Source organism: Triturus cristatus, chromosome 4_1 (assembly GCF_964204655.1).
Source record: "Triturus cristatus chromosome 4_1, aTriCri1.1, whole genome shotgun sequence".
Lineage (NCBI taxonomy): Eukaryota > Metazoa > Chordata > Amphibia > Caudata > Salamandridae > Triturus > Triturus cristatus.
Genome location: NC_140585.1, coordinates 225,946,607 through 225,961,823, shown reverse-complemented (window position 1 = coordinate 225,961,823; position 15,217 = coordinate 225,946,607). Strand labels below are relative to the sequence as shown.

The 15,217-nt window shown below is 46.0% G+C and overlaps 1 protein-coding gene across 3 annotated transcripts in view; it reads left to right on the top strand.

Moving 5' to 3' along the window:
- The window catches only part of DENND2A (DENN domain containing 2A), a 398,086-nt gene that overhangs the window by 264,083 nt on the left and 118,786 nt on the right, over positions 1-15,217 (top strand). For all 3 annotated transcript variants that reach the window (XM_085651922.1, XM_085651923.1, XM_085651920.1), the window contains 2 exons: positions 1,239-1,379; positions 2,247-2,395. In XM_085651922.1, coding sequence (XP_085508048.1) covers positions 1,239-1,379; positions 2,247-2,395 — 290 coding nt within the window. The remainder of the gene's footprint in view (positions 1-1,238; positions 1,380-2,246; positions 2,396-15,217) is intronic.

The window sequence follows — 15,217 nt, the reverse complement described above, 5'->3', positions numbered from 1 at the left end:
TAAATCATAAAGTATCGCGTCTATTCAATGCAGTTGGAACACAGAAACACAGGCAAGTATGTGTTTGAAAAAAAAGATTTTACTTTTTGTTCAATAAAGCAATTTTAATATGCATTTTTATTATAAGGCTGTCAATATTCAAACCAAAATTGTGGTGACATATAATATAGTGAAGATTAGTGCTCAGCTACAGTGGTGCAGTGAGTGTCATATATACAAGGGTGAGATAGATTATGTACAAGTTATCAAGAGAAAAAATAACCAAGTGGTCAGAACAACGGAGAAGACAATGTCTCTGGTGAATAGCACAATTGCTTATTGGTTTGGGACCAACAGACCTGATAAAGCGGAGTCATACACTATCGTCGACGTTTCGACCCTGACAAAAGCGTTATTAAACAAGTGTCATGGCGGATCTTCTTCAGGACAAGGGAGAAAATGGATGACAGCCCATCATGGGGGTAAATTCCCTAGAGTGCCTCGCTTGGTGAAGCCTGCCAAATATCTGGTGGTTTCAGGAAGACTCAAGGGTAACAAATCAAAGCAATTCAGGACGTCTTTTGAATCTAGGCCTGTAGTATCATGAGCGGGCCGTTAAGGAGTAATCAGCCGGTGGGCGAAACAAAAATGAATGAAGTCCCCCAATCGAGTGCCAGTCATAAGTCCTGCCAATACTGCTCACTCGAAGGCAGTCTTGAAGAGTAGCAAAGTCATGAAAGCCATCAAACACCTTCTATACTGAACTTGCGGTAGTGTGGACAAGACACAGGATGTAATGATGCTCTTGTCCCTGATGGAATGGTATGGACTTGGATAGACATTGTTTATGGGGACCAGTCTTACAAAATGCCATGGGTGTTGACGTGTTGTAATACTCTTCGTGTTGAGCTATAACTTGTTCGCCTGCATAGCATGTTTTGTAAATATTGTCTACAATGAAATCTTGTTATTTAAGATGTAAAAGATCAGGTGTCACTGTAAGCCCTGAGAGTTCAATGTGTATTTAAAGTAATTTGCTGCAAGTCTTGCTGTTGGAACTCAGAGCTGTTTCTGTAGTTTGGGCTCTGGAGTCAATATCAAGTGAGTCCCGCTGGCGAGGCACAGATCCCTGAGACTTGTTGTAATTGTGCAAGATCATGGGTGAAGGTCTGATGGAGGGATCGCCCAGTCACTTTATGACCAGAGGCTTGTCTTTCTTTTGCTTTCCAACTACCTACATGCTTGTCTTTCTTTTCAAGATCTTGGATGAAGTGGAGAAAAGAAGAAGCATCTCACCTGCTCTGGTACAGCCGTTCATGAGGAGCATCATAGACGCGCCCTTCCCAGCGCTCGGTCGAACTATAACTGTGAAAAACTTCCTCCCGGGCTCCGGAAACGAGGTAAGAAATGGAGAAAGCTCCTCATCCCACAAAGAACTCTGGAAATCAGGAGCTGCCAGGCTTGCTCGCAGCTGGCGATGTAAATGTGAAGCCTGGATTAGATGAGAAGTCTGTTTTTTCCTAATCTGCGTTGTAGTGGTTCCTGCATACGTATGTGGGTACGTCTTGACCACTATCATTTTCATTTCCCAGAACTTGTGATGCATGTTTGGCTCCTGTCTGGGACCCTTTAATGCCAGTCTTCTGCCATCTTGATTCAGAATCTCATGATAGTAGACCTGGTAAAGCAGGAGTGGAACCAAGACCTTTCTAAAATTGGTAATTAAGCTATCGAACCATGTTTAATCCTAAAAGACAATAATGACAGGAGCTCAGTCTTCCAAGATGAGTGAACTGAGTACCCTAAACTGGGCGGTAGTAGCATCTATTATTTACAGGAAACAGTAGTAGAGCTGTGCCTCCCTTCATTGGCTCTGTTGTTCCTCAGTCCTCAATTCTGTATTCCTTCCACACCACTCTGGAGATTGGGCCTGTTCTGTAACTGCAACAGCCGAGTTGCACCTCCAATCTTTGTCGCAGACGTTTTCCTCCATTTAAGGAGTTGGTATGTATTGTTTACTTTTATTGAGTAGTGTTGATGTGCTTCCAATCCAATAATTTATTTTGAGTTTTTGCAATGCTTGAGTGATTGTCTCCAATCCTTGGCTCTGTTATATATTGGTCACCTCTAGTAATTGGCTTGACTCGGTTTCATGCTTCTGCTGTATCTGTGCATTAAGTGAACAAACCTAGCTGAATACCATTGGAAGGCGACCCTAAAATGGTTGAAATCTATTCTCTGCTCCATAACCCTGATCTCTCTCCCAGGTGATCGAGCTGTACCGACCTCTGGATTCCCGGCTGGAACACGTAGACTTCGAATGCCTGTTCGCATCACTCAGCGTCCGCCATCTTCTTCGAATCTTTGCCTCTTTGCTCCTGGAGAGGAGGGTTATCTTCATGGCTGACACACTAAGGTAAACCCTTGCTTGAGTGTGTGCATGCTACATTTCTTCTGTTGAAGGAGGTGATGAGATGAAAACTGTCTCTCTTGAGAAACCCAGGTTTCCACCAGGTAGAGAGGTCGTTTTTGGAAATCATCAAAGCTTTCATCCTAAAGGGGTTTTTGATTTTAAGTTAATTACACTATTTTGGGAGAAAAGTCAACTTTAGAGGCATGCGTGCTACCCAAGTTTGGAAAGATTTTTTTAAAGTGTATCAAATAGTTTTGCCTATATTGAAGCATGGCCTTTATTGATGGATATTGTAGCTTATTACTGTATTATTTCCTCTTTAAAAATCTTTGGTAAAACCTCTTCATAAAAACCTTCTTTGGACACCAGTAATCTGAGTTTCATGGGACCTGTATCACTTCTCCCTTTCTTGGACAAGCTACTGAACCAGCAGCCGCTGTACCACTACAGCGACTTATGGAGACCAATGCTCGACTACATCTGTTCCGAGCTAGTTTCCGACCCAGACTCTGTACTGGGATCGTGGTCTTTTTGGTCTTGGATCAGCATCGCTGCCTGGTGGACTGTGACTGATTTCCCCAGGCCTATCAGCGGTGTTCACCACAAGCATCGATAACGTCAGCAAACTCTTCAACTTCAACATTTGTTTCAGTGCTCTTGGCTGGATCTCTTCCTTCTTGGCAGTACGCCAGGTCTTCGTCCTCTCCCTCATCTGGTACATGATCAGGGTTTTACTCTCTTTACATCTGCAGATGGCACTTTGATTCTTTTTGACATCAAACAGGGAGTCTTACTGGAGGCCTCTAATCTCCTTATGGTTGTAGACCTCACAAGAAGCTGGATGAGCAGACCGGTTTTAAAACGGAATCCTTCAAAGTTGGAAATCTTCCTGACTGAAAGTTTCCCAACCTGATGAGTACCTTCTGTGCGCGCAATAATTGTACAGAACGTAGGAGACGTACTTGCCTCCTCTGTGTCGTAAATCTAGTTTCTACTACCCTCAAATTCTTTTTGATCACCTTCGCCTTCTCCGTGATTTTTTTTTTTTTCCATTTGGTTTTCACTCAGGATTTCTGTTATGAACACCGTCATACATTCTGTACTGGGCCTCTGTAATTCTGTGTGTCTCCTATCTCCAGGTTACACTATGTCTGGGACTCTGCTGCTTAACTCAGTTTTGGACTTGGATATTGTCACAGACATGAGTGGATTTCTATTCCACCCATTGGCTCCCAAGATGTAAAAGAATTTAGTCATATGTGCTAATGTTTAATATTATGCGTTTCTTCCCAGCTTTTAACCAAGTGCTTCTGCCGCTGCACCCCACGCCAGACCCTCAGGTCTTCCAGTATGGCCCCTGTTCATAAGGCCTGCTTGTTCTGAGACCCTGGTGGCATCTGGCCTAAGCCTTGCTCTTGCCCACCGGTGAATACGCAGGGGGCCAGATGCCACAGACTGCTGCCATGCGATCCTGATTTCCTAACACAGCGTACTACTCCACGAGAGTGTGGTGGTCCAGGCTTCCATCAGCATGTTAAACCTTAATTCCTTCCCTGGGATCAACGTTCTTTGTGCCACCTCACCCCTCAAAAGAGGAGAGAAGCCATAATCTGAACCAAAAAGAGCATCGGGTACACGATGAGCTTTTGTGGGTTTCTCTGGGGGCAAAGGAAGGAAAAGCAGCTCGGACAGCCTGGTGGATAGTCCTCTGCAATAAGATCCATTTTGCATTGGCCAAAAAGCGCTCTCCGGAAGGACCGAGGGCCCATTCCACCAGGGCAAAGGCTGCCACCGCCACTGTGTGGACTCACGGCCTGCCTTTCCTTGACATTTGACGTTTGGTGGAGCCCATATTCACGAAGTACTACTGCCTTGGTGGGTCTCAGCTGGACCTCTGGAAGTCTGTGTGCCCTCCTCTGGGCCAAGTCCATCTCCAGGCTACTGTATGTCTGGGACTCTGCTGCTCAATTCATTTTCAGACTTAGAAATCCACACATGTCCGTGACAATATCTGTGGGCTCCCAAAACTTGTAAAATAATTTTGTCCTAAGTGCTAATGTTGCATACAGTCTGCTGGACAGTCCACAGGTCCGGCGCGAAGTGCATTTCGCCCGTTCTGTCCCGCAGCATCTTTTTGGTCTGAGCCCGCTCCAGTCCCTCGCCCTTTAAGGAGTACTGCTTTGGTGTCTATTCGAAAACTGAAGAGGCCGCGGTTAAAAGCACCCATTGGGAGAACGGGTTAGTTACCTTTGGTGACTCTGGCGGATATTCTATCCAACTGTAGATTCCACACTGTCCTCTAACCTCCCCATTCTGTGGAGTGGCGTCTTCGTCAGAGGTCCCAATTTAGACATCTGCACACTGGCCTCTCCAGTTGATTTGTGCTTCTTCTGAGGCCGCGGAAAGCATCATGCAAGAAACTGATAGTGGTGTGGTTTGGGGGGGGGGGGGGGGGGGGGTTGAGGAGGGAGGCTGAAATACAGCTCTGCTCTGTCACTTCTGGGTTGGAACGAAGCCATAGCGGAGCCGCACTGCGCCACCTAGCGGTGTGTGGGAGCACTGCTGGGAAAATGTATTCATCCAGTTCCACGCCTGGGATATTATTCTAAAGGTGATGAGTGTGCGGTTAGAGTATCTGCCAGAAAGAGCGTTTGGAAGGGACGTAACGTGATCTTTCGCACCAAAACCTGATGTTTTAACACAGAATGATGATTCCCCACAGTAAAGTGCAAAGGTAGCTGGAATTGGCTGGGGCAACCCTTAAAAGTAGGCGGTCACCTATAAAACAAAAGTAGTGGACACCAAATCCGAGGGGGAGAAAATATCACATTTGCATAAAAATAAAATGGATAAAAAGGTTCGCCTAGAGCGTGAGGTTGCAGCTAGTTTAGGCAGGCCCCTGGACGTGTTACTGTGGTCCAACGCCAGTGAGGCCTGTGCTGTGATCCGGTGTCTGGCAGGAAGCCGCGAGTGGTGTGTATGGGGGGGTGGGGCTTGGACTAACTCCTGCCAGCTGTGGTCAGACTGCAGGGGATGGAGGGCCTGTTTACATTCCAGCTGAAAGACTTTTGTCTTTGTCTCTCAGTGGAGGGGGGAGGGGCAGCTGAGGGGTCTCCAGCCTGGAGGGGGGAGGTTGGGATTTTGAGCCAGCTCGCCTCGATCCACATACTTTGGCAGTGAGAAAGGAAAGAGATCCCGGTGCTGTTTTAGTTACCATGGCAACCATTGAAAATAACCCATTTAAGGCAATTACATGACCTCATAGGAGTTCAGAGGGCTCCGACCCCGACCTCTCAGCTGGCAGAGTTGGACTCTCCCTTTCCTTGGTTTGCTTGCACTGCGGTGATATTCATGTTTGATACTCCGAGAACCCCGTCCTCTCTAAGCAACACCTAAAGCTCCCAACCCGCAGAGACGCTACCTCCAAGAGCGGGTTACACATTCCAACATGTGCAGCGCAGACCGTCCAGAGAGCAGTGAGACGCTGCACCCCAGTGAGCGGGGCTGTGGAGCAGCGAGAGCTGTGAGCAGTGAAAGCTGTCCGGGACAGTGAGAGACTGCTCCCTCAGTGAGCGTGGGGTCTGTGGAGCAGTGAGACTCTGCTCCTGTAGTGAAAGCGGGGGCTGTGGAGCAGTGAAACTCTGCTCTCTGACCGCAGGGACTACTGTGGAGCAGTGAGACCTGCGCGGGGGCTGCTGTGGAGCAGTGTGAGCTGCGTGGGGGGGCCCTGTGGAGCAGTGAGCGGCGCGGGGGGGGCCCTGTGGAGCAGTGAGCTGCGCGGGGGGGGGGGGGGGGCTGTGGAGCAGTGAGAGCTGCGCAGGGGCGTGGGCCTGTGGAGCAGTGAGAGCTGCGGGGGGGGCCCTGTGGAGCAGTGAGCTGCGCGGGGGGGGGGGGGCTGTGGAGCAGTGAGAGCTGCGCAGGGGCGTGGGCCTGTGGAGCAGTGAGAGCTGGGGGGGGGGGGGGCGCCTGTGGAGCAGTGAGAGCTGCGCGGGGGTGCCTATGGAGCAGTGAGAGCTGCGCGGCGGGGGCGCCTGTGGGGCAGTGAGAGCTGCGGGGGGGGGGTGGGGGGGCCTGTGGAGCAGTGAGAGCTGCGCTAAGATCTTCTCTCTGTAGTTTCTCTTTTTTCTCAGCCCCTCCCTTCTTTGTACAAGTTTATTATTTGTCCCCATTTCTCAGCCCTTTACTGTAGGATTACCATCTGACTAGTGTGGTCCAGAGACCCTGCGGCCCAGGGGTCCCCAGATCAAGGGCGACCTATTCCGCCCCAGGGGCAGTGACTATCTGTGATTTATGTGAGACTCGGGGCCCCACTTCATATTCCATCATTTCACTTTACGCCACTTACGTGGCCTGCATGTTTATGTGCATGCCTGTAGAAAAATAGGCGGAAACTAAAATCCGGCATTTTTTCCCTTTTGAAATACAAAGTTAAGACAACAGGCACTTAAATGATTTTAAAAAGTCTTGGAGAGCTGACTAAATGATTATTAAAGCGAGCAGAGGATTAAATGCCGTGCTGCTAAAAAAGTATCTAGAATTTTACACAAATTCCTTGTCACCACCAGCCAGCGCTTCGCCTTTCCAGAACAGCAAAACATACACAAGTAGCCGGTATTTGTACCCAAGAAAGATGGCACCCCTATGTCTCAGGGCTCTAGTCTAGGGTAGACGCCGTCTACCTTGCTGCAGGGCTGGGCACTTTCAGTGGAGTGCCAGGGTCCTTTCCTACTTCTCCCAGAATCCACAGAAATGCTGAACTCGTCCCCAATGTGATGGTCTGACACTGGGACACTTTCAGCAGCGCCTGCCTGTTGTCAGATTCCAGCTTGCACCCATTACAAAGGCCCATCAGGCCTCCTCTTGTTTGGTATCCTGGCTGGGAGCCATCAGGAGCCTCGCACCTAAACTCAATGGAGGGGAAACAAAGGCACCAGCGTATCCCTTCAAAAGGGGGTGGTGATGGACGGAGCATCAGAACCAATCAAACACTCACACCCAGTCAACAGATCAGCTTATCCCTTCACAGGTGCTTAAGGGAGGCAGCTTTCGACTTTCTTCAGTCCCTGTAACTACGAGAGATGCATGCACTGTAAGAATGTCAGTTGTCTTGGTCTGTCCCAGTATTTGCACAAAGAGCAATTTAAATAACACCATTTTGTTTTAATTCTTTTAAAACGCTATAGTGCCACTCAACCCATTGCAGGGTGTCAGAGCGCTTTACATCACACAATACATTAATAATAAATCATATTTATGTAAATTAATGTATAGGATGTCTTACATAAGACAGTGAGGGTTCAACAGTGTGGGAGTCGCATGTCCTTCATACCTCACTGTGCTGCATTAGAAGGATTAGTTCATGAACTACAAGTAACTAAAGGATCTCTGTCTTAAAAGCAATAAACTACTTACCTATTTACATAAAAAGAAAATCTGTCATCTGCGTGTTACATAATGTGTTTTACAGGAGACATTAACCCTCAATGCTACTTTGATTCAAAACTAGGACTAAGGAAAACGCAGAGACGTTATCCTCCAGAGTTATCTTACTGTTATTATTATTATTCCCTGAGATTTAACTGACACACAAATATCTCTGCAGGACGTGCCTTAACCCCATAAGATATTTTAAATATAGAAATTGCTACCAATTAAGCAGAACAGATTTATTGCTTGTTTCTCATTGTTCCCAATTTCTTTGTGACAGGGTTTAAACATTTTTTATATTTTGAGGCCCAAGAATTTGCATTGGGGTTGTGTCAATGTTTTGGCACAACCCCAATGCAAAAATTAATTTTAATATTGTAATGCACGCCAATGTACTCATGCTATTCCTGCTAAACATATGTGAGGTCTTAAGATCTGATGTCACTGCCTGTGAGGTCATTGAATGTGGTGCCACTTCCTGTGATGCGACATGTGATGTGACGCATCGTATGGCACATGTAGTGATGTCCCTTCCTGTGATGTCACAAGCTGTGATGTCACACCCATTCTTCCTAACTTGGTGACCCACATTTTTTTTAAGGACTCTTGAGCCCTGCTATGTCTGCTGCCTCTTCCTCGTTTGATTGTCTCACCATCTCTCTCGAGGTCCCATTGTCTCCTCTTCCTCCACAGGTTCTATCCTCTTTCTTCCGTTTGATTCCTCTGCTTGTCTTTCTGTTTCTCGCCGTCACTCAGTTGCCCCTCTTTGCCGTAGGTTCGCCTCATTCAGTCCGCTTGCACTGCAGGCTGAGCCCTCACACAGTACCGCAGACACAGTGGCAACACTTCTTTGGTCGGAGCCCACTGCCAGAGAGTGTGCCCCCAGCCCTGCTCCACCCTAGTGTTTCCTCCAGTTCCGGCTCACTCCAGCTCCACCAGACTGTGCCCCCCAGTCCCAACTCCCTCCTGCGCCACCTGAATGTGCCCCCCAGTCCCAACTCCCTCCTGCGCCACCTGAATGTGCCCCCAGTCCCAACTCCCTCCTACTCCACCTGAATGGCCCCCCCAGTCCCAACTCCCTCCTGCTCCACCTGAATGTGCCCCCCAGTCCCAACTCCCTCCTGCGCCACCTGAATGTGCCCCCCAGTCCCAACTCCCTCCTACTCCACCTGAATGGCCCCCCCAGTCCCAACTCCCTCCTGCTCCACCTGAATGTGCCCCCCAGTCCCAACTCCCTCCTGCTCCACCTGAATGCCCCCCCCAGTCCCAACTCCCTCCTGCTCCACCTAAATGTTTCCACCAGTCCCGGCTTCCTCCTGCTCCACTCCAGTGTGCCCCCGGTCCCGGGTGAGGCAGGAGGGAGCCTGTACTGGGTGGCGAGGGGGCACACTGGAGTGGACCCAATGTGCGACCCAGTACCGGCTCTTTCCTGCCCCACCTATCCCAGGTGTACGAGCATTGGGAGGTCGAGAAGAGACCTGCCGTGGTCTCCCCAGCTGACCAGCCATCTCCCTGTCCTATAAAAGTCACCCAGCCTTACATACTCTCATTGAGGGTCCGAGGCGATATGTGGTACTTGGTTCATAACTGCGCTTGCAGCAAGACCCTGTTGCTGTTTTATGACCTGCATTTGCGCTCACCTTGAAAAACAAGCCTTAGCAAATGCAGTGTTGTATGTAGACACACTGTTGACCACCTTCTTGAAAGGATAGAAAATGTAATTTTCTGTACTTCTAAATTCAAAGAAGGATGGCAGACCGTGGTGGCTTTGCCGACACATTTTGAAAAGTATCCAGAAGTGGGTTGTAGGCCCAGGGTAGAGAGCGGATGAGGGGAGAGAGCAGAGATGGAGCCACAGCAGTGTTCAGTGTCAGAAGGAGCAAGCAAAACCGAGACCAGCACAAACAGGAGGGAGGGTGCGCGGGAGAAAGAGAACCACACGAGCGATGACCACTGCGTGAAAAGAGAGGAACAATCGCCACATGCAATCCCAGAGAGTGTTAAATCATAGCAATTAAAAAAAGTAGATCCCCCGATGTGTGGAAGGATACTACTCTTCCAGTTAAGAGATTCGGCTGCTATGTACCAGGATGGGACATTTTCAAGAATAGAGACAAAAGCCATCCAATTAAGAGCAGACAACTGCGATAGACCAAGCCATCCAATCATGAGCAATGGCCTGTCCCATCACCCACGCTATGTACTATTGTATGCAATAATGTCTGTAGTGAGAACACAGAAAAATACTCATAGAAAATTGGGAAAGGAACCACATACAGTTGCGAGGGCTGTGGCTTCTGCTGCAGGGTATCGAGACTGCTGGGTTGTGATGTGGAGTGGGGCGTGAGGACTCACAGGCCAGGTTCTGTGCAGCTAGTAAAGGAACAGAGTGATGGCTCTCCAGTTTTTAGGTCTGCCCTAAAGACCGCATTAGCGGTTTCACCCTAATCATATAATCAAAACAAATAGTATAGAAAAAAAGACATATATATACATATGTGTATGTATATATCTGACTACTCCCATGCTTTGAATTGACTTTTGTATGCAACGTTAAAAAATCATAGCCTGCAAATGATTGGTGTATGCCCCACCTTTTCTCACAAGTTCACTCCCATGGAGTATTGCCATAGGAGCGAGCAGGGACGCGCACGCTGCTTGCATGCCTTTATCTTTTCCATTTGAGAACACTTGTTTCATTGGCTGCTTTTCGAACAGTTGTCTGTTACATGGATTCCTGTAACAAAAAGGCGAGCGATGAATACTTAACTTTGATGTGTGTGTTACTTGTCCCCAACGAGCTGTGTCTGATCATCTCCGCAACAGTGCAGAACCCAGTTACAGGCAGAGTGATTTGATAAATAAGCGCAGCTTTGGACGCAGATGTTTAGGCAGCGAAGCCTTTCACACAGCTAATCCAAGGCTCTCACGAAGGTGTTAGACTAGAGGAAACATGCCCCACAAACAATGCACCTCTGCATAGATGCTGTTTGCAGAGCTCGTTGCTCCTAAGTGTGCTCATGTGTACTTTTTAGGTCGAGCCTAGCGGCAGCACACGTGCGCTGCTCACTCTGTGAGGCATGCTGTATTAGAGTATGCACTGGAAGCCCCGCTCACTCTCCGCGCTTATTTGTCATTGGCTTGTGTCATTGTTCTTCGTAAATGCTAGCTTCTGAATCCTAAATAGGCTTGTTAGTCCCTGCTTGGTACCCCGTTGTCTGCATTTGTTACTGCCCTTAACCACTGGCCCTTTTACTTCGGTTTTTACATGGTACGTGTTCTTTAGTCTTGTAAGCACTATTTTCTTTATTGAGTTTCTCTTACTGCACACACGACGTGCTTTGCTTACATTCAGCGCGTTCATTCGCATTTTTACCCCACAGTCTGCAGCACTCAGCTCTCCCCTGCCCACAGCTCCACAGTACTGCCCCTCAGATCCACTGCCTAGGCCGCTCTCATATCATTACCACGACCCCTAACTGCAGCCCGCAGGGAGAGGCTCCGTAATCTACTCACTGTGCCCTTTGTCGCTACATCTCTGGTCTCATTTGGGAAAAATAGCACCTGGTCTTCAATCAAAGGGACTCGAGACGGAGACGTTAGCCCTGCGGGGGTTACCCCAACTCCTAGTGGGAGTTGACATGTTTGGCGAGGCAACCCCTGGTACAGAGGGAGGGGCGAGAGAGTGGCACCTTTAGTTTAATTTGTAAAATAGAGTGCACTGCGAATGTCCTGAAAGCATTGTGAATACAGAGCACATGGGCACGTCACAGCGAGTTCTGCGCATTATTCTAACAAGAGTCTCAACATCATTTCTTTTAAAATATTCGCGGTTGCTGTAACAATGTGAAATACGGCAACCACTGAAGACAGATTTAACTACATCAGAGCCACATGTGTGTGTCTGTGTTACTCCAATTTCACTTAATCCCAAAAGAATGGAGGGCACTTTCACAGACTCCTTTGTACCCTTTATCCAGGCAGCGCAAGGTTTTCCTTTTAAATGACTAACATTCTCCCTATGTTTGAAAAAAATTGTAAGCGTATATAAATTATGCAGCAAAATATACATCTTAATCTCTGGTAATATAATGTCATCCATTGGAGGCACAAATATGCATGTGAAAATTTGAAATTATGTGGCCAATTACATGACAAATCCTGTAAATCCTTAATGCAGATAAATACTGCAGCCAAAGACATGCATACATTCACTTGTCCTCACCAGTGTTCCCTTATCAAAATAATTCATGAATGGTAAAGAAAACCAAACTTTCCAATTCCGATCTGTGCTCACTGTTAGCCGCATTTCAGAAAAAAACAGTTTCAAGTTAATTACCCAATAATATTATAGTATTAGAACAGCAAAACCTAAGTGTGACCTAATAAAAAAATTCAGCTCGGTCAAGTGCAGTTGGACACAGAGCTTCATCTATTTGTTTAATCTAGTTACGGCGAGGGGTTTGAGAGAAAGCAAGACAGTGGTGCACAAGCAGGTTACCAAAATAGTGTAAGGAGTGGTGAAGAACTGATGCTTCACGGTGCCACCAGTACAGAGGTGGACCCAAAACCTCTGAAATAGTTATGAGCCAAAGGCCCAAAACTGTGTAAAAATAAAACAAATACTGGCAACACGTAATGGATAAACAGTTGATACAATAATGAAAATTATCTGGAAGTCGACACCGGTAGTTCCATTAAAGCAGTTTATGTAAGAGATATTCGTAAGAAAAGCAACAACGCCAGCCGACACGTGTTTCGTCAACCGGTCAATGCCCGTGACTCTTCAGGGCTGAAGAAAGCATAGTGCGTGTATCGATGAACCGGTGATAATTCCGACCCGGTTGACGGTATGCAAAGGAGCCGTAGTAAAGGAAAAGGAGAAACTAGGCATACATGGGCGTGTGCATCCGTGCAGTGGCGAGGCCTGAAAGTGCAGGAACCAGCCTGTGCTCGTCTCGTACCTGGAGAATTGCAAGCGTATATAAATTATGCAACAAAATATACATCTTAATCTCTGGTAATATGTCATCCATTGGAGGCACAAATATGCATGTGAAATTTTGAAATTATGTGGCCTATTACATGACAAATCCTGTAAATCCTTAATGCAGATAAATACTGCAGCCAAAGACATGCATACATTCACTTGTCCTCACCAGTGTTCATTCCCTTATCAAAATAATTCATGAATGGTAAAGAAAACCAAACTTTCTAATTCCGATCAGTGCTCACTGTTAGCCGCTTTTCAGAAAAAATCTTTTTCAAGTTAACTACCCAATAATATCATAGTATTAGAACAGCAAAACCTAAATGTGACCTAATAAAAAAAATTCAGCTCGGTCAAGTGCAGTTGGACACAGAGCTTCATCTATTTGTTATTGCTGAAGAAAGACATGGGTCCAAATTTATACCATAAAACAGTGTAACAAGAAACCCATGTTTACTAAATAGCAGAATCCAATCAGTCACTGCAGTGTAACAAAGCCGGACTGATAGTCAGTAGGAAGAAAAAAAACAACCTAACACAGTGAAACATACAGACACGCTGAGGGCAGGCTGGTTCCACATCATTATATAGTATATATATATATATATATATTCACTGAAAAGCCAAAGATTACAGGCACTTAGTAGAGATGTTTAGATGTTACACACACACAACCATAGAAATTAAGTGTTTATAGTTAGTTATGTCAAGTAACTATCACTCTTGCCCTAATATATATATATTTACACCCACAGTGCCATTGGAGGTTGTATAAATTGCATTTCCATGCCCCATGATTTAGATATCCATGCCGCATAATTCAGTCCTCCCTTTTCACTCAATCCCAGTGGCTCTGACAAAGAAATAGCTTTATATTGTGGCCTGGAGGCAGGCGTTTTTATGATGGAAGTACATGTTTCAAGGGGACCTAGGACATTTTTTCCATATTTCACTATACCCTGTGAATTATTTATTTTCAACCACTGCGTTTTGTGCAGTGAAAGCACCAGAGCATTTAATGTGCGTTGTTTATATACATTTTTTAGCCACATGGTTTACATTTTAGTGTGTTTGTGTAGAATCGTTATTCACTGCTATAGTTAGTGAAATATAATGATCCAGCTTTCTTCCACCACTGGTTCCCAAGTTATCCAAGAAGTATTAAAATAACGCGGCCACGGCTTTCCCTTGTAAAAATGTGTGAAATTAAGAAAAGTGATTCAAACCATTAACACTGTACAAAGTACAGTGCTGGATCACATATGCAACGTGCCTCCGGTTTCGAACAATGCACGGTGTTTTGCTGTGGGATGAAACCGGATTCCTGTTTGTAGCGCCACTCCGCCCAATGGCGCTTTTTAATTCCGGTCACGTGAAACACCGACGCCTGGCTCTGTGAGTAACTCCGGTTATGACATGCCATCGTGTACGAAAAGTAATCCTGCGGTGGAAAAATGCAATAAAGAAACTGTATTACAAGTAAACTGCCCAGTTACCAGAGACCCCATAGTCTGTACAAAACCAGAAGATATTGTACTGCACCTCTCATAGCAATTACATATACAACATTAACAATTGGAAATTAATTTAATTATGTACAGCATATCATACCATACTTTTACAGTTTGTGAGCGCTGTAAATAACAGATTTTACAATTACCAAATGTAGTTGCACTGAAATGACCAACCACACGTGAGGAAATCTGAGTTGACCGTAACAAGATTCAAACTCGACCTCCAGTCACTGCATGTGTCAGCAGCGAGCGCCAATTTATTAAGTCGTCCTCCATAACCGTACTGGGGTTTTATATGTGTAGAACATTTGCTCACCTGAAAGCAAAGAGTACTAAGAAAGACACACATGATCAAATATCTGTGGTGGTCCACTGGCCCCAGCAGTCAATTCAATTCAATTCAAATCATCTTTATTCGAATTTTCAAATTCATAAAAGCATGGCCCCAGCAGTCAAATTAACAAGATATTCTATGCATATTGTTTGTGTAAGTAATATATAAATAAATTGAGGGATGCTGTATAAGGGGTTAATGGCTAACTGTGTAATAAGGTCCTATATTGCCATTGAGGATTTCTCATGGCATCATGAACCATGAGGAGTGATTTGTAAATGTCACCACCACCCCACAAAGAGTTTTGGACCATGCTACCTGCGCTATATGTTTCTTTATATTACATGTTTATTTTGGGGCATCAAACTTGAAAACTTGTGTATTTTTTTCAGACAGGGAAATGTTTATTCCAATTTGTAAGGTCAACCCTGGACTATACTGTTTAATTTACTGTAGAAAACAAGCATTTGCAATGCAATATGTCTCGCATTTACGAGAGTTTAAGCTATTGGCATTCTAAATGACAATGCCTTTTATTTATGGTTTAAAAACTAAAACAT